The following is a 27,102-nucleotide window of genomic DNA, read 5'->3' on the forward strand; positions in this document are numbered from 1 at the left end:
GGCACATTCCTTTAATCCCAGGGGCTGGGGAGGCTGAAGCAGGAGGATCATCAGTTTAAAGTCAGAAAAAGCGAGGCACTAAGCAACTCAGTGAGACCCTGTCTCTAAATAAAGAACAAAATTGGCCTGGGGATGTGGTTCAGTGGTTGAGTGCTCCTGAGTTCAATCCCTGGTACCAAAAAGAAGAAGGAGGAGAGGAAGAAGAAGGAGAAGGACAACAACAACAACTAATAGAAGGTAGAGGAAATTCTGATCAAAGGAGTCTCTCTGAAGAAGAAATGTTTAATATGACAATTGAAGGATAAAAAAAAAAAAAAATTCATACAAAGCCGGGCATGGTGGTACATACCTGTAACCCCAGAAGCTCAAAAGGCTATCAGGAGGGTTGCAAGTTCAAAGTCGGCCTTAGCAACTTAGAGTGGCCCTAAGCAACTAGAATTGCTCAAAATAAAAAATAAAAAGGGCTGGGTATGTGGCTTAGTGGTTAAGCTTCCCTGGGTCCAATCCCCTGTACAAAAAAAAAAAAAAAAAAAAAAAGGAAAAATTCATACAAATTTCACACACATTCAAGAACTTGGTAATGAAAACTTTGGCATCATAGATAATTGCATTGAATTCTATTTTTCTTTCATTGGTCTGCCCATGGACTCAGAGCACTTACAAGTGTTTTTACACTGTTTCTGAAATGTCTGAAAGCTTCCTCCCTCCTAATTATTCACCTTCTTGCTATTCTGTTATGTCTTATTCCTCTAGACTCCCTCAACATGAATTTCATAGTTTAATTCTTCTTCCACGCAGCCCTGTTGTGTGAGCCTCGTAAACATGATCTGCTAAATTCATTCCCAGCAGTTCTCCTGCACATAACTGTTGTTTCTGCCCCCTGCTACCATGCACAGCACCCTAAGAAGGAGTACCTCCCTCCTACCACACCTGAGCTTTGGCCCTCAATTGCTTCTCCAGAAAGAGTACCTTGGCATCTTTCAAGTAATCGTGTACTTACTAGTTTGGAGTTTTCTGAAATAATTTTCAAGTAACACATGGACTTTGGATCACATAGGTCAGTCTAATAGGCAATGCAGGGTTTGCACATCTGCTTCAGCACAAATCAATGCCTGTCTGACCTCAAGACCAGGTTTCCTGGTGTGGTTGACATGGTTAGTTGCCTTCCCAATATTCACTCCATTCCTCTCCCTTTGTGCTATGTGGGTGGAATTAACATCTGTGGCAGAGTGGGCTGGCTGACCCCAAAGATCCATGCTCCCTTCAGGGTGTGGAGTGCACGCTGGGAAGGAGAAGCCCAGCTAAGGATCACCTCACACTTCACACTTCTCTTGACCTAAAAGGAGTCACATGACTATTGGAATGTGACCAACAATGATGTGTGTCATTTCCAAGCTAAAGTAATTAAGAAGTAGATGGTCTTCCTCAAGATCTTCTCATTTTTCAATAACTTTTGGAACCCTGTGTTGAAGACAAAGGAACTCTAAGATATAATAATTCAGGGCCTCTAAAAAACCTCCTGGAAGTAAACTAATCATTAAGATTAACAACACCAATATTAGTCCCTGACATGACTAAGAAATAAATCTTTATTAGATTAAGCCAGAGAGTATGTTGGATTTATCTGTTATAGAATTGTTATGGTTTGGATATGAGGTGTTCACCAAAAGCTCCTGAATTTAAAAAGGAATGTTTGGAGGTGTAATGATTGAATTATGATAGCTGCAACCAATCAGTCCGTCCTAGTTTGAATGGACTGGGTCGTCACTATAGGCAAGTAGTATATGCCTAGAGGGTCATGGGGAGGTGTGCCCTACAAGGGTTCATCTTCCCCATGACTCTTTTCTCCACTCCCCTCTCTCTGCTTCCTGACCTACCACAAGATGAGAAGCTTTCCTCAGATAGGCCCTTTCACCATGATGCTGTCTCCTCTTGGGTCCAAAGCAATGGAGTCAGTCATCCATAAACTGAGACCTCTGAAACCATGAGCTCAAAATACACTTTTCCTCCTCTAAGTTGTTCTTGCCAGGTATTTTGGTTACAGCAACACAAAAGCTGACTAAAACAATCATCTAGCTGTCTCATAATAATACAACATCCTTCCAAGATCCAGGGATGGGCTCTGGTTTATTTTCAGGAGTGGGCACATATCCCAGGTCAAAGCTAATCAGTTCATAGTATTCTTCTAGCCACCAGAGTGTCTTCAGAAACTGACATATTGATTAAGTCAGTCCACTTGAATAAAAGATTGTTATTTTTTCAAAGCTTTAGAGAAAAGAAGCCACCTCTCTCCAAATGAATATGAGTAAGACTGCATGTAGTAAAGCATTTTGCAACAGTCTAAAAGGGAAGCCAAAACACAGAGCAAAGAAGTGCCAAGAGTAACAATGAAGAAATGGTACTAGAGTGATGATCAAACCATGCCTGAAGTGATCTACATTTAAATTTTCAGTTTCATAGCTAATAAATTCCCTTTACTTTTACACCAGTTTAAACTTATTTCTATTAACAATTAATATCTTCTAGGTATACTTCATTGTACATGAAACTCCTATCATTTACATAGGGAAAAATGAATAAATTAAACCAATTACCATATTTCAGAGTTTATTAAACCCCACATATTGAGGTAGGATAGGTAACTGGCACATCAATAAAATGTCAGACAACATTTACAAATACTTACACCTGTAACAGTCAGAGTAGACTAGGTTATGTTGCAGTAACAGGTAAGCCCCAAAATTTCAGTGCTCGTAACAAAAATTTCTTTCTTGCTGATGCTCTGCTATGTGTCCATTCTAGGTCAATGATGCCTCATATTCATCTTCCCTCAGTCTTAGGCTGCTTATCCTCTATCTGGAACCTCTTGCCATTGTGACAATAGGGAGAAGATAAGACATGATGAGCACAAGATGAATCTTAAAAACTTCTTTCACATGTATTGGTCAGAGCAAACTTGGAGTCACAGGACTGGGAAATATAACTCTCTCCCAGGACAGGCAATGAATATTTAATATAAACAATATTCAAATATTTTATTCAAATTTTTAATTTAAAAAAGTATTCAAATATTTTATTTGAACAATAAAAGTCTGCCACCATATCTAAAATTGAAAAACCCTAAATTATCTATTAAAGGCCCTAAAGAACAATCAGACTCAACTTTTTATAGACACACAGAGCAGAATCTGAAAGTAAGTTCATCCAAGATTGAAAGTAATCAAGCTGTCAATAATAATTATTGAAAAGACTTCTCTAAAACATTGTCTTTTACTATTCCAAAATTTTGAAAATCACTTCCAAGGGGCTGACAGAGTAGAACCAGGAGAGGAAATACTAATGCTTTCATGGAATTTAAAGCAAAACCTGCCTATAGGACTATGTCAATCTATCTGCATTATTCTAATATTTGACTGGGGCCTTCAATCTATAAGGGTCATGTTAGCAGCTTTACAGAGGACACAGGACTGAAGAGGAAAATTATATCAAAGATTTCAAAATGCTAAGCATCCATGGTACAAATATGATCTCATGGAGGCATTACAGCACCACTATAAAGTAAGTGGTCTCATATCTTACAGAAGCAAAGTTGACATCCAAGGCCACATAGCTACTAAGTAACAGACACAGTTTAAACATGTGTTCTGCCCCCAAAAGTTGTACTTCCCATAAGTCTAGACCTGACCTCACCAATATTAGGAGGTGATCCCAGTCTTTGTCTTTTATTGTTTTTAGATGTTAGTAGACCTTTATTTTATGCATATATTTATATGTAGTGCTAAGAATTGAACCCAGTGCCTCACACATGCTAGGCAAGTGCTCTACCACTGAGCCACAGCCCCAACCCCAGTGATCCCAATCTTATACCACTTTCCCTTCCCCTAATCAATGCATGCCACTCTCTGGAGCAGAGTAGACACTCTGGGGAATAACAGAAGACTTAAAGACTTAAAGACCAACTGCCTGAAGCTATAGCAGTGACATTCCAGGCCTCCCTGGGCAGGAAGAGGCAGCACTGAAGGAGTTCAAGTCTTTTTACATAGGATCCTTACGGCTACCCTAAGATTGAAGTGAGAGAAAATAGGATGGTGGCAGGAAATGTAAAGAAATCTGTACAGTGATCAAGAAAGCCTCATTTGCTGAACAATTCAGACCAGAGCATGATTAAGGAGTCAGGAGACCAGGTTCTAAGGTCTAGAGAAATAAGTTGAAGTCATAGCAGTGAACAGAAGTAGGAGAGCACTCAAAGTTATCTCAGGTCTGGGTCGACTGAAAGAAAATTAATCCGCATACCTATTGCTCTCTATTTGCACAGGACACATGTCTAGGTGAATCAGCACTTCTGTGTGACTTTAACCCCACTGAGCCAACTCCTTACTGATAAGGTTGCACCTTCCCATGGCTGTGACTCCTGTGCAGAGAAGAGACTTGGCACTGTTCACCAAAGGTTTCCTCACATGCCTTTTGCCAGGTTTGCATTTTCCCTGCAAGTTATTCCTGCAAGTATGAGGCCTTATCACAAGCATTTTATTCAAAGGAGCTATAGGACCATGTTGGCTAATTCAACATCAATGTAGATGCCATTTTTCAGCCAACAAAGCATTCTCCAATGCATTATGTCATTTGAATCTCATGCCAATTCTGCAAAATAAGTACTCTCACTGCCACTTTGTAGATGAGAAAACCAAAGTTGGGAGCTATTAACTATTTGTGCAACATTTCACAGCCCATTGGTAAAGGCAGAATTTGAACGTGGATTCTTCTGACAAGATGACATTGCCCTAAGGGAAGAAATTCATAAATAAAAGAACAATTGTGGGCATTGGCAAAGAGGAACACATTGGAATGGAGAAGGTCCATCTGACAGCTGTAAAATTATTTCAAGGAGAAATGAAGACAAATTAGAATTAAGCTCTCTTTTAATTATACATTTACCAGTGATCTGTCATTGAGAAAGAACTAATACATTAGAGTATCAATTTTCAGTAAATATAAATGGCAAATAAGGCATTTAATGAATTGCAAATGACAGTATTTCTAAGAGTAGTTATCAATCACCAGTAAGGGCCTTCCCATTTATTAATCATATATTTCATTTCAGCAAAGAATCTAATGGAATGGCTTACAGAGAATACAAGGATGCTACAGGCAGTGACTGGGGAAAGGAAGGAGGAAAAATAAAACTTCCGCTTTACCCATTTCAAACATGAAGGGAAGACAAGGGAGAAGAAAATACTTGCAAATGCGATTTTTAAATGGTCAAATAACTGAAGGAACATTAAGAAAACTGCAAATTCATCAACTGTGGAGTAGGTTCTTGAGCCAACTAATAATTAAAAAAAAAAAGTGAAAAGGAAAGAATCTTGGCCAGATATGAAGACAAAGCCAAAAGAAGACAAAAGAAAAAAAAGCCAACTGCTGGACCAGAGCCACCATGGTTATGGAGAGGGCTCCAATATGCTGCCCAAGGCCAAATCATCCTCGAGAAAAGCCTGCCCATTCACAAGCTTCAGGTATTTTCCCTGGCCTGAGTTTAAAAACAGATTAAAAAAAGAAAAGAAAAAGTGCTCTCATACTCCCTTCCCCTACCTCATCCTGCCAACTTATCCTAAAAAAAAAAAAAAGAAAGAAAGAAAAAAGAAAAAAAGTAAGTTTCTTTAGTCAACTACAATGTTAATATCATAAAGTCTTAATACTTTGCTCTGGGTGTGCTAGTAAAGACCCTGTGTGCTATGCAATGAATTCAGGGCAGCATGAAATTATTGGGGTGAGGGGGGCACTGAACATCTAATAGCATCTCTCAAAGCCATGACAGAAAGCGTGATTCAATAAAGAAATACCTGCCATTGCAAAACTAGAGGAGAGTTGCACAGGAGGGCAAGAAACATCTACAAACGTGTTCTGTAACTGGTCAATAGAATTTAGCCTTTCTTCTACTTCTTAAATTACCGAATTATTTTACCCACTTATACCACAGTAGAAATGTCTGCCACCAACTCTGAAGCAAACCAAATTGCCATTTTTTTCTCAGGGAGCCTAATGATTCAACTTCTCATTCAAAAAACATTGCATATTTATGAAGCTGGAGTCTAATTAAATTACATCAGTCATCAATCTGACTTTGCTAAACTTCCTTTCCACAGAACTACTAATGGAAATATGTGAATCCCTAAATATGAATGTTGAAATACTAAATTATTAGTGCTGTGTTTTCTTCACAAACCCTCTCGTGAGACACCATACGGCCCCACTTTGACATCCGCTCTCTGCTACACACCTACGTTCTTCTTCCACATCTCGCTTTGCCACGGCCTCCCACCTCATTCCCATAATCCAAAGGGCAGAAAAGTGTGAATTAGCAAAAACCAATCTTGTTAGTACTACCATTTCCTTCTGCTTACTCTCAAAACAGAGGCTCCATAACAGAGAAATAGGTCACTTATAAAATTATTAAAAGAATCCTTCATCCAAAATCATTCACCAAGTCGAAGCTTTGAAAACATCAGCTGAGGCACCATGACAACTCCAGGCTGGCCTTGGGCCTTCATCTCCAGTGGATTCAGAATATGCAGACCACCTTTTAAAACACAAGTTCCTGTTTAATCTTAATGGTATTTAAAGAGCTCTGTAACAGACACAATACTTAGAGAAAATGAAATGAATAGTTACACCATAGTGAAGAAGATGACCCTCAACTAGACATACTCAACTTCCATAAAATAAATAACAAAACTTTCTCTGACCACAGTGGACATATGTTGTCCAGCAACTAAAACATAAGTAAGCCAGGGAGTTTCACTTCCCAGTTCCACCCCTCTGATAGATGGCCTGGAAAAAGTTACCCTCATCATTCTTATTTCAAGCCCCAAGTGCAGAATAAAATCATTCTATTTTTTCTAGCTCACCATATAGTACAATATAAAACTTCTTTTGCACTGTATCTTATAATACTCTTTAAAAACACAAGTTTTTGCAAATAACTATAATTCTGAAGCCCTGATCCTGAAACTAGAAAGTTATACTCTTGATTCCTTTCTTTTTAGACTTCTTATTCATCTTATACTGGCATTATAATATAAAATAATCATTCAGAACTCTTATAAAGACATGGCTTTAATCTCTCTTTAAGAACATGAACTTCCTTATCCCTTCACATCTGGTTCAAAGAATATTCTAAAAGTTATAAAGTGCAAGTGATCAATTTGAGCGGGGTGGGGGGAATCACAAAGGGGTGATTAGATTAAACATCTCTGAACTAAGCTGTAGAATTCAAATGAAATTCCTCAGAGGATTTGTGCAATAGAGTTAATAATTTTGAAACTTACAGCTAAAATTAAAACTGAAAGAGAGGCCCTCAAGTATCCAAAGATACACACTAGCACACATTCTATAAACACACATGCACACCCTTTTCCTGGCTTAGTGCTCTCTTTCAGCAAAATCATTCAACTTCACCACACGTGCGAACAAATGTCTGAGTTCCTTAACACAGGCTGTTTTGGTGTCCACCCCACTGAGATTAAACAAACCTCCAGAAGCAGTGGGCACACTGACTAAATGTACACTCAGGTGCAACTGCACATACTTGTACTGTCCAACAACAACGAAAGAGTTTATTTAATGAATTTTCATGTATATGGAAGTGAGTAACTGATAGCATTTATTAAAACCAACCAGGCATAAGGACCACTGGCATTCCATGTCCAAACTTCCTAATATATATCACCGTCCCAGCCCAAAAACCTACTCTTCTGTTTTATATATTTCTAGGTAGACACCTCCATTTTTGTTGCTATTTATTTTTTTAACATTTCATTTTCTGGTTTCCTATATATCTTAAGAATCCCAGCACCACATTTGTATCAGAAGATTGGCAGAAACATTCATGTCTGGGATTCTAGAAAACCAAAAGACAAAGCAGCTACCAATATTGAAGTGCTGGCTCACAAAGCAGCTGTAGATTCTCTCGTTGGGGTTGTGTTGTTGTTGTTGTTGTTGATGATGTTTAACCTAAAAACATTGTTGTCTCATTAGATATGGCCACCAAATCAAAATGGTCAAAAGTATGTCAGACTCCTGGATTCTTCAAAGATCACCCTGCCTTGGGAATGAAGTATCCCCACCAATGGCCTGGAAATTTTTTCCCTTATTGCCACTATGAAGGTAGAAAATCACAGGCAGAAAGTGAGTTCATGGAGCTAGATGTGAAGACATTCCCCTAGCTGTGAAAACTAAAAGGAAGGCATGCTTTAAAACATATATAACCATCAAAGAATTCCCCCAATGATGGCATTTGGAGGCACTCCTCCATCTCACTGTACTTTGAAATGACTTCCTTCTCCTCTGGAGCAGTTGGGTAACATTGTAATCCCAGCAACCACAAGGGCTGAGGCAAGAGAATCACAAATTCAAGGCCAACCTTGGAAATTCAGTGAGAGCCCATCTCAAAATAAAAAATAAAAAAAGCTGGGAATACAGGTCAGTGGTAAAGCACCCTTAGGTTCAATCCCGAGTACCAAAAGAAAAAGAAGAACAATGACCTCTTTCCAGTTTTACATGCCCAGACTACATTGCTTCCTATTGCCTAGCTCCACCCTCACAGATTCTGATTTTATTGGTTTGGGGGTGGAGAGTGTGCTTCAAGTGATTCTGTGCAGCCACATTTGAAAGTTATGGTTATCTTCTAACTTGCCCACTCCTCTCCCCAAAATAATTTTAAAAGGTGGGGGAAATCGGCTCTGAGAAATAGTTGGTGCCCTATTATTTAAATCCCACAGATTATTCAACTATGCAACCAGTCAAACACTTCGTTGCAAGGCCCAAATGATTTGGATACTAAAACTAAGGAGAGGATGAGTGAACGGGACTTGGTTTCAGATGCTGCACAAAAAGGAAAGATTCAGAAATCTGTGGCTTGCTTTCCTTGCCTTAAAAATATGCTGGTAAACTTGGGCAAATTTATAGTCCCAGTGCCTTGTTTAGAGAATGGAAATCCGAATCCAGTACCATCCACTGGTAAGTTGTAAGGTATAATTAGCTGGTGACTTCAGACAATGAAGTAATGAAGTCATTCATTCAACAAAGATTTGTAGAGTTCCCTGAATAAAACTAAAATCATAATATGATGGAAAACCACACTGCAGATAACTCTAAGAAGAAAATGAAAGACAAAGACATGGCTAGTCCCTGTCATAAAAAGAAGATTACTCATATAAATTGCAGCAAAATTCCTCTTTACTAAGGGTGGTATGAAATCATTTTTTAAGGTATCTTCAATCCAAAATCTAATTACCTTTTATGAGTTCTAGAATGCCCAGGAAATTTGATGTTCCACTTTTATTTCTGATTAGAAAAAGAAAAAAAATAAGGCAATAGAATGTTCAGATTGAGTTTAGGGGCTCTAGTTGAAGCAGATCAAAGCCTGGATCCTGGTTTGGCACTTAAAGTTGAGAGGCCTTGGGCAAATAACTAACATGTCTTCAGAGCCTTCATCTTTAAAACAAGACGACAATATCCCTACCTCAGGTAGGTGTGAGGATTAACTGCAATAACACATGAAAACTCAATAACATTTACTGGTATCATGACTTATTGTTGCTGTTATAAATGCTCTCCATTGTACAGATGAAGAAACTAAGGCACAGAGAAATTGAATGACTTATCCACAGTCACACAGCTAGGTTGGGGTAGAACCAAGACTTCAACCTAAATAATGTGGCTTCAGAATCTATACACTTACCCTTAGCATTTTCAGTACTCTATAGTTTCCAGAATTTAGGACATTAAATTTGCAAAACTCTCTCTTTTTCTCTCTCTCTCTCTCTCTTTTTTTTTCAGCTTATAAGAGTTTACACATATGTCATCTTAGTTTAACATTACTAGTCTGAAGGAAGCCAAAGCAGAGGTAGTCATTGTCCTATCTTCTACTTGAAGACACTGAAGCTTCAGAAGGTTAGTACCACATCAATGAGTAGCAAAGTTAGGAGTCAGATCACTATATCCTGACTCCCCAGATGCTATCATCCACCAGAAAACATGCCCATGGCACCCAAAATATACTTTAGAGATGATCACACCTGTCTTCGAGGTGGATGGGGCTTAAGACACCACAGATGACTTTTTCCTCTTAGGAAAGTCATTAGTGATGGTCCAGTCTGCATAATGAGATACAGTGGTGTGGTCAGGCAAACTCTAAAAGTGGTAGAAGGATACAAATGGTTGCATTCCACACACCTCAGAAACAGTCTACAAGTCCTGGCTAACATCAGGGATTCACTAGGAAGGTTGACTAAGACACAGCTTGTATTAGATGTCAGAGTATTTTCTTTTCTTGAAGGTAAAACCTTGGTAACTGAGATTACCATCATTCAAGGGCAGGAAGAGAGATCTGATACAGATTGTGAGCCCCTTTGAAACTCCTAAACACTTAATACTTTTTACCTTGACATTTCCCATCCTCTTTAGCTCCATCTCCACATTATTTTTAAGACAAATAAACAAAGATGCAACGCCGCTTCCTGAGTCAAACATCTACACTCATGTGTTAATATTGCAACACTGTCAACAGGATGCTTAAATCACTAGCATCTTATGCATTTAGGCAAATAGGGAATTTTACTCAGGATTTCAAACTGTGCCCAGTGGTAACGAAGTTGGATACACTGATTTCTGTGCCAACGCTAGTGGCTGGAACATTGGCTTAGACACATGCACCCAGCTCAGCAAGATGGCTGGCAAAGAGAAGGCAGTGTTTTTTATTCTTATTTGTGTTTTTTATAAACAACAAAATCACATGCCAGCCTAAGAGACAAGCCACTTCTCTAAGATCATGTCACTTTTGGGGTCCCACTACCTTTCACTGAATAAAAATTAAAACTGGAAGCAGCACATACCTTTTGAATCCATGGAAACTTCAGTTTGGGCATTTTAATCAGATCTTTTGCTCTCAGACAGAGCTACAAGTGGCAAAGAGATAGGGAAAATTCTTTGAGATTCTCCAAAAAGAACTTGTGATGAGGAAAGATTACTAAAAAAAAAAAAAAAAACCTGCATGAAAAATACATTGATACTGGTGAGCATGGGAAGAGAAATTTGCCTATCCACAGACATCCTGCAACTTACTCATTACAATCAGCATGTCCCCAACAGGTACTGATAGATGGACCTTGTGGGGAACACTTTATTAAAGCCAGGCATGGTGGTGCATTCCTATAATCCCAGCACCTTGGGAGGCTGAGGCAGGAGGATCCCAGGTTGGAAGCCAGCCTCAGCAACTTAGTGAGGCTGTAAGCAACCTAGTGAGACCCTGTCTGAAAATGAAATTAAGAAAGTTCTGGTGATGTGGCCTAGTAGTTGAGTGCCCTTGGGTCCAATCCCTGATACCAAAAGAAAAAAGGAAACCCTTAATTGGCCATCTAATATCAGTCATTTGAAGACTCAGAAGATAGCTTTAGAAATTTCTCTTAAAATACATTAAATTTTTAATCCTCAAATTTGAAACATACATTCTTTTCTGACTATGTGGGATATAGTTTAAAATTTTTTCAAGAATAAATGTGAAGGGTTGGGGATATAGCTCAGAGATAGAACTCTTTTTGATCCCCCAATACTGCAAAAATAGGAAGAGGAGGAGGAGAGAAAAAAGCGTATGCCACTTGTCACATACCACTCTTCAGACCATTATGGTTCAATGGGAATTGATCTGTTACCCCTGTTCTTGCACATACCCCACTGTATTAAAATTGTCTGTTTGTCTGTCTGCCTCTTCCAACAGACTCTAAGTTACTCAAGGGCAGAAAATATGTTTTATTTTATTTTATTTCTCTTTGATCACTCAGGGTCCAACATAATGCTCGCCTTGAGCTTCTTAATGTATGTTCAATAAATATTTGTTTAACTGTACAGAATTATGGGTGCAAAAATCTAATGTGCTTTCTGATGCTGCCTCTTGCCCAATGTTTGCAGATCAAACACCAAAGTCTCATTCACTCCATTTATAAAGGAAGATAAACAAACATCTTTGCTCTGGCTCCTCGGCTATGAAGTCAACTAAATGTATACATGGTGTCTATAAATGCACTTGACAAAACTGAAACAAATCTTATTTGTGGCTTTTACCCATTGTCTGCTTCTGCCCTAGGATGGAGAGAGAATGACCCAAGAGAATATGTCTGCCCTTCTCCAAGTGTCAATAAGCCAAATGTCAAATGCTTAATAAACATCCTCCTCTGCTCAAGTGTCACTCCCTAAGAGGTCTTACCAATCACCTTTCTGAAATAAGGTCCCCGGTACTCTTTAACAAGTTATCCTGATTTACTTTCTTCATAACACGATTCCATGTCTGGAACTATATGACACTCCACATTTATCATGTCCAGAATGTAAGCTTCATGTGGACAGGGGCCTTGTCAGGTGGTTAACTGCTGCCTTCCCTTCACCACAAATGAATGGGTGATTGTCACCAGCAGCAAGTACTTATAAAGCGCCTGGCTTTTTTTCCCCCCAGTATCTTGAACAAAAACATCCGTATTACCATACAAGTAATTTAGTGAGGCAGGCAAAAAACCTCCACATCTGACAGGTATTAAGAGAAATGAAGTGTGGTATTATTTTCAGATGGAAGGCCCCAAACATGTGAAATGGCACTGAAGCTTGGCAGGCATGTGCCTTTACAATATTAACAAAAATATTTGGAGAATAAAATGGAAGAAAGATAGGCATATGACCCAATTAACCAAGCTGATGAAACCACTTTGTAGTCACTGATAACCAGCAAAACGGTCACCTTTGTGTCTATTAATAAAAACCATTGAAGAGGCGTATGTATGTCTGTCAAATGTTGGTTTTCAACATTTTCAGAAAACTGAGTTTCTAGAATTTTGTTCATCATGCTTTATATACACCAGACACTCAATAACTATTTATCAACTCAATTAGATTGATCTAATTTAAAGTATACTTTGAAAATGTTAACTAGAGTAAAGCCCCCATGGAATAATCTTTCTGTATCCACAAAACATATATATATATATCTATATATATGTATGAATATATGTATACATATATATATATGAATTTGGAACAAATACTATACTCTAAGGAATCAAATTTGCAAAGTAAATTAATTCCTAAAAAGATTTATATCACTAAATTGTAATTCTTCAGTACCTTTTCAAGTCCAATCTAATATTTTTAATCTAATATACTCCAATAAACTTTAATAAGCAAAATAGTTCCCAGTAGAACCAAAACCCAGTTATTTTTTTGTAAACCTCTGTGTAAAGGCATGGGCTGAACTAATTTTTCTGAATTTTTTATATTTAATCAACAACATCATTGCCAAAGGAAACCACTTTTCAGAAGTTTCTCTATCCTGGTTTATAACTTATAATCAAAAACTGGAATGTTGCATCTGATGGGCTTTAGTGTGTAACATTATCCCATCATATTTTTTATGCTATAGTTAAAAGCAAGAGATAGTTTCCATTATAAAAATTTTCCCATAGTCTGGTTACCCAGAGAAAAACATTTTTCTATAAAAATGGTCTTTCCAATTCATAAGCTAGACATTACTGTGGGTAATTTTTTAAAAGAATATCAAAAAGGGTCTTGATTGACTTCAGATAACCTTCTGCATTCATTTAGTTGCATAATTTGGCTTAAGGAATATACACAGGATAAGGCATTATGATCATAACATTCCACACAAACAAGTAAATCACAGAAAAAAATACTAAAAATTTGAAACCCCAACAACTTGCTTATCCAGTTGGGGCTATATTTATTTCAGCTATAGTCTGCTATAAGCAACAGGAGAAAATAAAGATGAGGTTCAGAACAATCCAGTGAGCCTGAATATCACAGATATATATCAGTGGATCTTACAAAGATATACCTTAGCTCTGGACTTAGACCCCCTGATCCTCCAGGGGGTGAAGATGCTTGGAAATCTGATCTGTCCTGACAGGGTGAGTCAACCCTCTGTGACCTCCCCAAACCCCCACTGTGTCCCTGTGGCAGAGGCCAGCACACTTCACCCTGAACTGTGAGCTTCCTTTAATTGTAGTCTTCACTTTCATTTTCCCTAGAGTCCTCGTTTGGGGAACTTCTCTGTCTGTAAACTGAAAACTACACATATGTCATCAGTAGAAGGCTAGTTCAATAAAACAAGTTACGTCCAAACAATGAAAGATCTGCTGCCTTTAGAAAGAATGGGTTTGATCGGCACGTACTGACAAGGTAAAAGTTCTGAGTTCTACATTAAGTTTTAAAAAGAAAAGGCAAGTTGCTAGAAAAAGTTATAAATCTCTATCTAGGTATTTGCTCATATTTGCATAAGGAAAATATCTGCAGAATTTTGCATTAAAAGATTAACAGTCATCTGCAGGCACTGTATGACAAAAGGAAAGATGAAAAGAACTTTAGTTTTCTATATGACACATTTTTATATAGTTTTTAAATTATGTAATATGTGTAAATTTTGTAATCAGAAAAACTAACATTCCTAAGATAATGGAAAAAGATTGAAAAGGACTTTAAGATATTGTATAACAAACACAGTAGAATGAATCAAGTCTGCACACAGAGGTAAACTCCCTCCTATCTATGACTAGAATTTACAAATCCACAAACTGCTGAATTGTATAAAAATCTTTGGGTGTACAGGAACTTTCTGGAAAGAGCTCCCATCTCTTTCATCAGATTCTCACAGGGGTCTGGGACCCAAAAGAAGTTCAAAAATCATGACCCATCAGAAAACAAGATGGCCCTTACATCCCTCCATTCATTTCAGTTATAATTTTACACTGAAACCTATTATTACTACTTAATTTCACAGCTTCCACAAAAGCTGAAGTCTATAATCAGCACCAAAGTATAAAACCTGTGACTTTCAGTCTCTACCCCCATTTAAAGAAGCCCCCTTGACTAAAGAGCAATCCTAATAACAGAACAAGAAATCACATCTAGCTGGTATTGGTAAAAAAAAAAAACTCGGAACAGGCACTGAAACCCTGTAACTGTTCAGGACTTGAGGACAGTTTTCCAGGCAAAAACAGTTCTGTTTTCTCCAGGGAAATGAGAGATTTGTGAAACAGGGAGTGCAGGTGGAACAATGGGGAGAGGGAGCGAAGTCATGTTTGCACCTCCATTAAGGGGACAGATTTGGGCAAGTAGAGTTACATAAGAGTCGATACAACATCATCTGTCAGTCTTAAATTGTCTAAAAGAATCTTTAATCATAAATGTTCATTAAAATATACAGCAAAATTCTTAGTGTTATGTTCTACATTAAAACTGCCCAAACTGGGGTAAGGATTTAGGAAAAACTTAGCTACTGGTGGTTTTTGTAAGATGAATAGCCCCAAATTCCTAGGAATTATGTGAGTCCACAAACGTTTTCATCATCTCCCCTTGACTCCACTGACATTCTCCAGAATCAGGTCCAGTGAAGAGTTTAAGATCAAATGTAGATCAATAACAATTTGTGATTTAAGTGTGGAGCCAGGGGTTATACCTGCACTGGCAAAATGAGAAACATTATTGGTGAAAATTAGGAATAATACTCTACTTTCCAAATGTGCTTTCCAGGTGGTTTATCACTGTCAAAACTGGCCAATTGTGGATTTAGTATGCAATTAAAGTGTCAGATATCCCAGAGTTCTAGTGCTGACATTACCTAACTGTGCAGGTTTTGCAGGCAAAAAAGTTGAAGGGGTTCACATAATCCACCAAAGCCTATCGCTAACCACTGTCACCTAATTGTATTGCTAACTGCCATATGCAAAGCATTGTACTAGGCCCAAAACAGAAACAGGCTCTGCAAGGGTTTAGCCAGAAAAATAAGAAGGATACCATGAAGACGAGGAATATATCGTAAAATGCCAAAATGATGGTAGGTAAAGATAAATTCCATTCTATTGGAATGAAATGACATATAGAAATTATGACTGGGTGTGGTGGTGCACACCTGCAATCCCAGCAACTAAGGAGGCTGAGGCAGGAGGATCGCATGTTCAAAGCCAGCCTCAGCAACTTAGCAAGGCCTTAAGCAACTGAGCAAGATCTTGTCTCAAAATAAAAAAATATATATAAAGGGCTGGTGATGTGGCTCGGTGATTAAGCGCCCCTGGGTTCAATCCCAGGTAACAAAAAGAGGAAATGTAGTTGTGGGCAGGTGGAGGGGCAGGGGAGGATCCCATGAAAATCAAAGGGAGATCAGGGGAGATAGAAGGAGGAAGGGAGAGAGGAAGTGCTAGGGAGTAATATTGGCCAAATTATATTGTTATATTGTGTGTACGTACAAATATGTAACAACAAATCCCATCATTACATACAACTATAATGCACCAATAAAAAATGTGGAAAGAGAATTTTTTTTAAAAGAAAGGGTTTAAATGAAATCTTAAAGAAGAGGTCAGATTTTGATGGTCAAAGCACAATATGGATAGATTTGCAGACTATGACATCACAAAGTTGTGAGAAAGTGAGAAGAACAGAATGGGAAACTTAAGTTAATGCACCTGTCTTAGGTGGGGAGACAAAGAAGCCTAAAAAGTTAATAAAACAATAATAAACATACATTGAAGTCTTACTCTGCTTAAAGTATTCTAAATGCATTGGTTGATCAAATGCTCACATGAAGTAAGTATCCCTAGTCCATAAGAAAGGAACTGGGGCACAGAAAGGTTAGGTGGCTAGTCTTTACTTCAGTTGGAGGAACCAGGATTTAAACATAGGCAAATCTAACTCAGAACCTGGGCTCAGAGTCCTAACACTCTTGTAATTCAAGAGTAAGAGACCCTCAACAGGCAGACTAAAGTATTTAGTCCTCAGCATCAAATTTAAAATTGGGAGCTAGGTATCTGATAACCATCAGTAATGCCTATGACCATGGTTCCTCACTACCCAAAATCACCCTCTGCAGCACTGCATTATCTAACAATTTTCCCAACAATGTTAGTTGATGGTGACAAGTGTTCCACAACTCCCTTGAATACAGCACTGGTTTAGATAAGTTGCTTAGTCTAAACTTTATTGAGAGACTCCATTATATTGTTATTCCTTTGCCATTTATTGCCCTTTTAATCCTCAGGACTGAATTTCACCTGTATTCACCTACTACCTCTACTAGAAATACAGCTCATGATAAGAAGCAGAGTGCAATGTATTTATTTGCAAATATTCCCTGAACATATATAAGCCTTTCTGTAAGGAGAGCCACTCTTGTCAAATAACACAGTCATCCCTTAAAAGCTAATTTCTCCATCTCAGATTTAGGTCTTTCAAACTCAGTGAGGCTCTTTGGTTAGAGATGTACAGGACATGACATCTGGAAGTCAGGGGCAAAGTCTTCCCTTGAATACCCACAGTAGCCAAAAGACTTCTTCTCCACTGTAGAAAACCATAGATGACTGTCTCTTAATGATTTACTACTGCTCATTCCCCAACCCACAAATCAAAGAATTGGGTTGAGTGAGAAATAAGAAAGAACAGTGGCCAGTGGCTACAAGAGGAGGAGGGGATGCTTAAGTTTATTTTTTTAAGTCAATTAATGATGAGCGACATGGAAGGAAAGAAAGACACAACATGACTGTGGAAGACTATTTTTCCAGATAAATGGCCAGATATCAGATTCTGTAATAAGTACTTCCACCTATCAAAACACACACACACACACACACACACACACACACACACGCATTATGTTTGGAATAGGGAGGAAGATAAAGATCTTAAAAACACAAGGTAGTATTCAGGAACCCTTATGGATACTGTAAAATGCTGGAATTTTGAAGGACCCTTAGAAAACAACAAATCCAGACACTGTAAGACCAGGGTCCATGAACTATATTGCAGTGAGAGGTGTTTGTTTGGGCTTTTTTTTTTTTTTTTTTTAGATTGATTTGGCATTTTAAAGCAAAAAAGAGTCACATAAAAATACAGACTTGTGGCTTCTTTTAGAAACTAGAAGACCTGGCATCACGGAGCTCCCTTGTCCAGATGGCAGCAGTGAATTAGCACTCAGTAGTAGCTGCTCCTTTAGAGAAGCTCGACCTGCCAGCTTGCCACAGCCTCCACCACCCTCTTGTTCCAGAATACAAAGACTGAGTATCAAAAAATAAAATAAAAACAGTGGAGAATGTGGATCTTATACCCACCTTGCTTTACTCATTGTAGCTGTAAACTCATCCCTGCAGGTCTTTGCATTTATAAGCTATGCTCTAGTCCAACTCCATCATTTAGAGAGAAGCAACTCAGCTAGGAGAGTAAAGTGACGTACAAACTTCTTCCATTAAAAGTTAAATTTCCTTCTAGTCTAATGACAACTGAAGAGTACACACAACTAAATTTAAGCTGTGTAGCTATGCAATGACAAAATCTGTGGAGAAAAAATTGAAATCTCAATCACCTGACATTGTTTCCCATCCAAAATAAATAAATAAATAAATAAGAAGAAAAGAATGAACAAAATTATTCTCAAGTGTTGCAAATAAATTTACCACCAAGTTCAGTGTGGTATGGGCAGTTTAAATGTATCCAAATTCTAGATGTGACTTACATTTATCTGGAGGGCATAATTTATTGAGAAGTCATATAAAATGTTTACCGTGGATATACAAATATTTCTAAAAATAAGGCTGGATAAAAACACAAAACAGGAGCAAGGCAAAAGGTATTTTCTCTTCTGAAAATTTAACTTTAAATGAGAAGGGAAGTGATTAAGATTTATTGAAAGATTGCATGTGACTTGGGTACTTGGAAAACATTATCCTGATTAACCCTCACAGCAGCCCAAGAAGGGTGGTCTTATTACTCCCACATCACAAGTGAAGATACCCAAGGAGGGTAGTATTATTACTCCCATTTCATAAGTAAAGATACCAAAAAGGGCAGCATGATTACTACTATTATTATTATTATTCTCACTTCATAAGAAGTATTCACTAGCTTGAAGTTGACCTGATTATTTAGTCAGGGATCACATCAGATCCACATACAGATATGCACATTTGAAATGTTCATGAGAGCTGGAAACACTGCTTGCCATGCTCAGAGTCTAGCACACAGGAAGACTTCATTGTTATTTATTGTGTAAAACTGCCCATCACCAAAACCTTCCAACTGCTACCTGCAAGGACTTTCATAAATGTCATCATTTGAACAATCCTAACTTGCAAAATTAATTACTCCTTAGGCAGGTTCTTAAACATGGTTAAGGAAGTTTTAGTCCTTCCTGTTATATACTTATTGACTCCTAGGCTGGTGTTGACTAAGAAAATTAATGAAATCTCTTTTCTAAACAAATTTCTCCTTGAAAATTGTCATGAAAATTAGTATTCAAGGATTTATCTAAAAGCCAAAAGCATGTTTGCTGTTGAGTAAGAATAATAACTAAAATAAAAATAAAAAGTAATTCAAGAATGAGTACTTCTGAAGAGTCAGGAATTTGATTAAAAATTCACTTGCTTTCTTTTTCTGTAATGAAACAGTTCTTTAACCACAAAACAGCTTTTATAATAATGCAGAAGAACATGGTTCCAAGTAAAACACTCCCTGTTTTAATCATGACTATTATTTTTGAAAATGAAAATGGCTGAGGTCATTGTAATCTATTTCAGGGTTTGCATGGGTTGGTGGTATTTTTTTTCTTGGCTTTGAGCTCTCCACGTTACCAGCTAAATGTTATGGATTTTACTATGTGCCCTTTCAAATCCCATTCTTTTTAATAATGTACTTTACACACATAAATTAGAGTAAATTCCACTTTCTTTCCTAACAACTCCAGATGGAGTCCTCACTTGCAAGAGGACTAGAACTTGCCTTTTTTTTAAAAAATTAAGTTTGTGCTTAGAACAACTATGTTCCCATCTGCATAAAAACACTGTATGGAGGTTCAAATGTTGAGAAATTAGTAAAATGGGAGAATTCATGTGGTTCTTTTCACCAAACTGAAATATGAGAAAAGTATCTGTGTATCTACTCATTCCAACTTTTAGAGACAGAAGGAAACAAATGCCCAGAAACAAAATCTCATCTGAGAAGAGTTCTAGACTTGCCTTCAGAACCTATAAGTGATAGAGTTCCATATACATATATTCATTTAAGACACATCGGTGAAGTCTCCTGAAGGACAAATTATCAAATATTTAAAGGCACTAAAGTTACATAGTCAAGCCCCCCTTTTGATGAGATTAATATTTCACTGACTTTCTGAACATAGCTTTTTGGGTTTTTTTAATTCACTATCAGGTCACACAGTATAGCTTAAGAGCTCTCTAAATAGCTCCTACGCACCTCCAAGTGAGAGAATGGCTTCATAAAACATACATATTGTGGAGACCTGGCTATTAAAATGCCTTAAGCTCTGTTTGTTTGTTTATTTTTTTCAAAAAAAAAATCAACTTGCAAGACCAATGTAATAAGCTTTTATGAAAGAGGTAAAATAATTTTAAACACAGACACACAATGAGTTTATTTATTTAGAAACTTGTTAAATAGAGTCTGGGAATTCAAATATTCAATGTTGACATTGTACAGAACTGGCCAGAAGCCAGAACCCAGTCTCCAGAGGGACCCACTGGACAAGGAATTCAGGCCTTTCTCTCCTCCCACTTGAGCTAAATAGGTAGAAGCCATTAGTTATACCCACAGCAATATCTGAACTGCACTCAAATAAGCTGCCCCAGCCCCGGCACTTCAAAGGAGGGTAAGTGTGTTTAGCTTTTTAGTGCTGAACTAGAGCAATATGTCACACTTTTGAAAGCATTTTGTAAACAGTTTCTTCCCTGTGTAGAAACATCTCTGAAGTTTCTTGTACGGCATGTAGAAAAGGTAATTAACAAGAATTTTTTTTTCATTTACTGGAGGGAGAGAGGAAAATACCACTCTTGTGCAAAATAGAGATGTGGAAGAAGGGCTCTGTTTCTCTCTTCTGGGCCCCCTTTTTTGTTTTCTGTTAAATTTGTTTGTATCCTTTTACTCCTCTTCCTCACACTTGTTCTCAATACACAGCCAATTTCCTTGAGCATTCCTTAGTAAACTCAGAAGGCCAGAAGAGTGGAAAGGGGAAAATCTAATTTTAGAAGGAGGATCGTGGCTAATAGAGTGGGGAAGTAGGGAGGGAACTAATGATTCATACCGGGCCGCCCAGGAGAAAAGGAAAGCAGAAAGCAGACCCCACAGACTATTTTAGAAAATGCCTAGACAGCAGCTTCCAGCGGAGGAAGGGTTAACCACACCACTCCAAGAAAATGTGCTTGGCATCCTTAGAGTATGGCTGTCAGATCCTGCCCCATCTCCTCCCCCACAGTCCCTGTCTCCCAGGCCCTGTGAGGCTGGGAAGAGGCCCACCCTGCCAGTGGTAGTGAATGCATACCCTCTACACAAGACATGTGAGTGTGTGCTTGTGATGGTGTGTGTGTTTTATACTGTCAATGCACCGCTGGGAAGCAGTTGTTCCAAGCACACAGCACCCATGAGGTTGGAAGTGGGAAGAAGAGTGCTGGCCAAAGCTCGAAGCCAAAACTAAGAAGCCTGAGGAGCCAGATTGGGGGAGAGGATGAGTGTATCACTGGGAGCACCCCAATCCCACCACATGCCCCATTGAGGGTCACTTTCTCAGCACCAGAAGGGTCTGAGATGAGGTGGGAGGGGTAGATAGCTCTAGGGAAGTGGGCTTTTGCCAAGTACTTGGAACCTTGGGAAGAGGGGAAGACCTGGTGGTCAGGAACACAAGTGTGGAAGTAACCTCCTGGCCAGCTTCCAGTGGAGACAAAGTGGAGAGAGATGCCAGAAGAGAGGGGCTGAGGTAGGCAACCAGTCTGCCCTCTTGCCCTCCTTGCCTGCCCCGGGGGAGGACAGAGCTAGGCATCCCAACTATGGCCTTCCTGCTCCAGGTCACAACTGCAGGCTCCGATAACCTGGACCCAACTTCCAAAACTAAAATAAACTCCCAAACACTCCGATGTTCAAAGCAGTTTCTCTTTAATGAGAAACTCATTACCTTCAACTGGAATGAAAGAAAGAGAAAGAGAGAAAGACTAAAATTTTCACAGAATGCTGTGTTAATTTCTATTCAGTAATCCTCTACAAGTCGAATGTCTGTCCACAGGAAGACCCGGCCCTGGGGTACAGGGAGAGGCTTCTGCGGAGAAAACCTGAGAACTGAGAATGGGGCTACCAGGCAAATTAAAAAAGAAAGAAAGAAAGCTCACAAGCACACCGTCGCTGCCAAGACCTGAAACTCCTCAGCTCCTACGAATAAAAACCTGGGGAAAGAAGCCTTGCTTCCCAGCCTTACTGGCTCTGCAGCTAATGAACCGTCCCCTCCCACAGTGTTGGGGATGTGGGGAGAATGAAAAGCATAATTAACCTTCCCTTAAACACAGATTTGGGGGTAAGGGAGTGGGGGTGCGAAATACATCTAAATGCTCTAGGAAGACGGAGCTCAAAGTGCCAAATGCAGTAAAGAAGCCCTAAGCCCGGGTAATGATCAAGTAATGGCAAATAAACTGCCTTCCTAGAAGGGGCCTCAGCTCCATCCGGAGAACATTTCTCCTCAAAAGCAGTCTGAAATAAACAAATAAACGTATATTTTATAACAAAGCTTTGTTTTGATGTGGGTTTCTTAAGGATGAAGGAAAATCCGAGTAAGGTGCACATGCAGAGACTGAGTACCTCAACTTGGGCACGCGTTTCCTTTTTATCTTAGGTCCTGGGCTGCTAAGGTGAGGAGTTTAAGGACAGGAGGGAGAGTCAGCATCTACCTTTCCTACTTCAGAGCCTGCTTTTAAACAGAGATCAGTGTGGAAGTAACAAGTGCCCTCCCCGCCACGGTCCTGCTAATCGGATCGCTGCCTTCTGCGTCTTTACGAGACTTCTGGGGGGCTGGTAGCTAAGGGGGTTACTCGATGCAGCTCCGTTCATTGCTGTGATTGAAATCCTGCCGGCTGTCACTTTGGGGAAGTGGGGTGGGGGTTTTTTCGTGTTTCAGACGCTAGATATGCTGGCAGATCCAAATTCACTTCCTTCCCATTCATCAGGAGAGTTGCAACTGGCATTTCTGGCATGGCCCAGGTGCAATGCTAGCTGCCCATGAAAACGGCTGGGAAGTCTCCCAGGACTGCCAGGCTTGACTTGGCTTTTAGTTTTCTTTTCTTAAAGATGGAAATATAAGTCAGGCGCTTTAGACAGTACACAGGTCAATCTTCTTGCTTTTTCCTTCTTTATTTTTTAATTAAAATTTAAATTCTCTCATGATTTATAACGAATTTGTCAGTTTCAATTATTGTGTAAAAAATAAGAGATAGGAATTGCAAACTGGGTTCTGTATTCAATCTTGGTGTAGCTTTAGGGGCTATTTTCAGGGCATGTGGTCTCTGGTCAACCTCCATAGACTTCTCCTCTACCATGGCCAAGATCAAGCAAGAAGTTATGACCACCAAAGAAATTTACAAAAGACAAAAAGAATAGCAAGCAATCGAGAGAAGAACTATTTCTATGTAATTTGTTTTCATTGAAATGTTTATTTTTGCCACGATAAAGGTAGTTTTTTTCTTTTTCTTTTTTTTTATACGCTGGTCACACTGCCTCTTCCTAACCCAAGAAGAAATCAGTAGAGTCAGAGCAACTAAATTTTCGTTGTATGATTGCACCGCAGGGGTCACCAACTATCTCTGCCTCGCGTTACTCGTCAAAAGGAAATAGTGCTTTAAAGTACAAAAATCCGCAGTTTAAATGTGATTTCCTTTATTACTCCGATTGTAACTGAAATTTTGCATAAAGCAGCACTTCTAAAGAAGGCAGCTGTGGCAGCAACAGCTGGAGCCCTACAAGTGGGAACCTGAGGCTCAGCAGGAAAAGTTTGTAAGAGTTCGGTTCTAGTTACCTGAAAACTGCAAGGGCATCATTACCGACACTGGACACAAAATGAATGTGTCTCCCACGGGTTGAATGACAAGTATCAGATCAGAAACGAAGCTCGGATTCTGGGTGTTGAGTGGACTGTGCATGCGGGAATATTTTAAAACAGCAGTGTACAGCTTTCTTGGCAACTAAAATAGTTGAAAGGGTTGTTCAAGAAAATCCGAAGGGTTTTGTGTTCTGCTTTCACTTCGGCGGATGCCTGGCAATGAGGCGCGGCGCGAAGCCTTAGGCTTTCCTTTCACAACTTAGGCATGGTTGAAGCAGGCTCCCCGCCCCCTCCCGACAACAACAACCACACACACACACGCGCGCGCGCGCGCGCGAACACACACACACATACACACTCCTAACCTTTAGTCAGAATTGAAGCCTTCAAGCCTCCAACCATAGGTACATTTATTCCCCCTCAGATGAGAATAAAGACATCAGACTTGGTTAAAAGCAAACAAGAAAAACAGTTCTATTGGCACGCCTTGACACTACCGAAGCGAAATGAAATGAACAATATTCAAAGAAGACACAGATGGACTGGTGACCCAATGAGCCCTACATTTAGGTTGATCTCTGAGACCAAAGCGAGGGGGAAAAAATGCATTAGGAAGTGTGAGAGTGCTTGGGTGAGGACTGGACGAAGCACTGGGAAAGCGTCTAGGATGACAGCATCTGGCCGGGCTAGACCGCATACTCCCACCGCCAGTTAAACTGAGCGCCTAGGTGTCACTGCCTTCCGGCAATGCTGCAGGGACGCAGCAGGCTGCTAGGCGTGGAATACCTACCGTACTTGGTTTTAATGTGAATGGACCAGAGCGGGAGAGTGGGGACTTCACTGAAGAAAAACATTCCACCCATCCCCGTGTCTCATTTCTCTGGCCTACGAGCAAAATAATTAGAGTTCTGTTTTCAGCAAGTGCCAAATGCGAGTGAACCAAGGGCGGCCTGTGCTCTCCCGAGGCAGCTCGAGCCCCGCGTGCCGACACTGCGGAGAAACGCTCGCGGCCGCTCCTGGACTCGGCTCAGCCGAGTCCCCTTAGACTCGGGGTAGAGGCGTTTGAACAACACAGCCCAGTCGCATACTCCGGCTGAGGATCGGGTCGTGTCCGACAGTGTCCGTTCGGCCCGCAATGCCGGGCAAGTCACCCAACAGCTTGGCTGAAAGAGAGGGGGATGCGGGTCTCGCCGCCCCCGCCCCAAACCCAATCGCCCTGGTCCCGCGTGACCAGGGTTGCTCCACGCCGGGCAGGCAGGGGGCGCCGGGGAGGATTACTGACCCGGGACCCGGGCTGCTCCCAGAAAGAGAGCGGGAGGATCAGCCGCGCCCTCTCCGCGGCCCAACGTTCAGGCAGCCCGCCCCCTGGGGGTCACTCGGCGCCCCGCCAGCCCGGGGTTGGCGGGTCGGAGCGCGCCCTCTCGGCCTCCTTATCCTCCGCGACTCCTGCCGCTGGCTGCGCGCCCTCCATTCACAGCTCTGCACGCGTACACGGGGCTTCTTCTCTCCCCACCTGCCTGCGGCTGAGAGCCGATAGCTTTGCTCTGCCAGTGCCCCCCACCCGGCGACTACAGCCCCCCTTTGTCTCCTCTATTCCCCTCCCGGGTCCTCCCGCCGCGCCGCACACGCCGGAGACCATGACCAAGCGCACAGCGCCCACTACCGCAGCCGCGGTTCGGCGCAGCCCGCCTGCCCGCGCAACTTCAGCGGCCGTCTCGCAACTTTTCCCAACTCCACCACTGCCGCCCGCCGCTGCCGCCACTGTGGTTCCCTCCGAGCCTGCCACCCATTCCAAACCCCAGAAACAAACCGAGGCTCGAAATACTCCCTTCCCCTGCCCGCTTCCCCCATCCCCCGCTCCCCCCTCCTCCCACACCCGGGACTAGCTGGTTGGCCAGAGGCGACTCTCCCCCGCCTGGGGGGAAGGGGAGGGGAGGGGGAGACTCTCTTCACTCCTCTCCTCTCCCCCCCCCCCTTCGCGCTCACTCTCGCGCTCTCTCCTCCCTCCTACCCCCGTTTTTGCTGCCCCCACCCCACCCCCACCCCGGGGTTGCCACAGCTAGTCGGTGTGCGGTGCTGAGGGCTGCCCGGGCTTCTCTGGGGCCCAAACCAGGAGTGAGAGCGGGCGACTGGGTGCGGAGACTGGAACCGGCAGGTTGCTGGGGCTGCGTTGCGCCTACCCTCCACCCGGGGCCCGGGCGCAAGAGGCAGCTCGCGCTCCCTCCCGGAGTGCTGGAGACAGATATGCAAGATGGCAGAGGAGGGGGGAAAGCCAATAGAAAAGGGATATTGCACCTACTTGTGGCCAGTTTCCTTGCCCTGCCTTTGGATCTCATGCTGTGCCCAGTCCTGCAGCCGCTGGTGTGTGGTTGGGTTTTTTTTTTCTTGGATCTTTTCCTTCTTTTGCTCTCCCTCTCGCTCCCTCTCTCTCTCTCTCTCTCTCTCTCTCTCTCTCTTCTCTTCTCTCTCTCTCTCTCTCTCACACACACACACACATACTCTCGCTCACACACGCACACTTACTTCCACACACTCACTCTGTCTTTCCCTCTTTCACTCTCTCTCCCTCCCTCTCTCCCTTTCTCTCAATCCACACTCGCTATCTCTCTAGCATTGTCAGTTTGGGCACCTTCGCACATGCGCGCTAGACGCCCCTCCAACATCTCAGCGCCGCCAAAAAAAGTTTGGAGCGATTTATCACTTTGATTTGGAGATCTTGTCAGATGGCAATCGCTGAGGAGGCGGAGAAAGGAGCCACGGGGAGGGCGGCTGGGGGCGGGGAGCGAGCGCGGGGAGCTAGAGGGGAGCAGACACCTCGCCCAAAAAAAAAAAAAAAAAAAAAAAAAAAAGGAATGAAAAGGTTTGAAAGGCTTGGACCGAGCATTGATTCCGTGGGGGCAGGGGATTGATTCTGCGTTGGAGTCACCAAAAAGCCTGTATTAACTATTACTTCTGTTTTTCCCATAATAAGTTGCAGAAAATTTTCAATACCGTCCTTGGAGAAAGTAAGCAGTAGAGGAGGGGGAAAACTTCTAAATAAATCTTTCCCTCTACTAAAGAATTATAAGAAGGGCTGGACCATCGGCGAATGATCCAGGAGGAAGTAAGAATCATCCTGAACTTGAGAAATCCGCTGCGGCTGCTACTGCTACCGAAGCTATTGCGGCTTCCGCTTTTAGAGTTGGAAGCAG

The 27,102-nt window shown here is 41.0% G+C and overlaps 1 protein-coding gene across 10 annotated transcripts in view; it reads right to left on the reverse strand.

The window, feature by feature from the left end:
- The window catches only part of Mecom (MDS1 and EVI1 complex locus), a 530,147-nt gene extending 503,764 nt beyond the window's left edge, over positions 1-26,383 (reverse strand). For all 10 annotated transcript variants that reach the window (XM_047564305.1, XM_047564299.1, XM_047564296.1 and 7 more), the window contains exon 1: positions 26,211-26,383. In XM_047564305.1, the coding sequence (XP_047420261.1) occupies positions 26,211-26,247 (37 nt within the window). In that variant the 5' untranslated portion in view covers positions 26,248-26,383. The remainder of the gene's footprint in view (positions 1-26,210) is intronic.
- Between the last annotated feature and the right edge of the window lie 719 nt (positions 26,384-27,102).

The sequence above is a fragment of the Sciurus carolinensis genome, chromosome 9 (genome assembly GCF_902686445.1).
Source record: "Sciurus carolinensis chromosome 9, mSciCar1.2, whole genome shotgun sequence".
NCBI classification, from domain to species: Eukaryota; Metazoa; Chordata; class Mammalia; order Rodentia; family Sciuridae; genus Sciurus; species Sciurus carolinensis.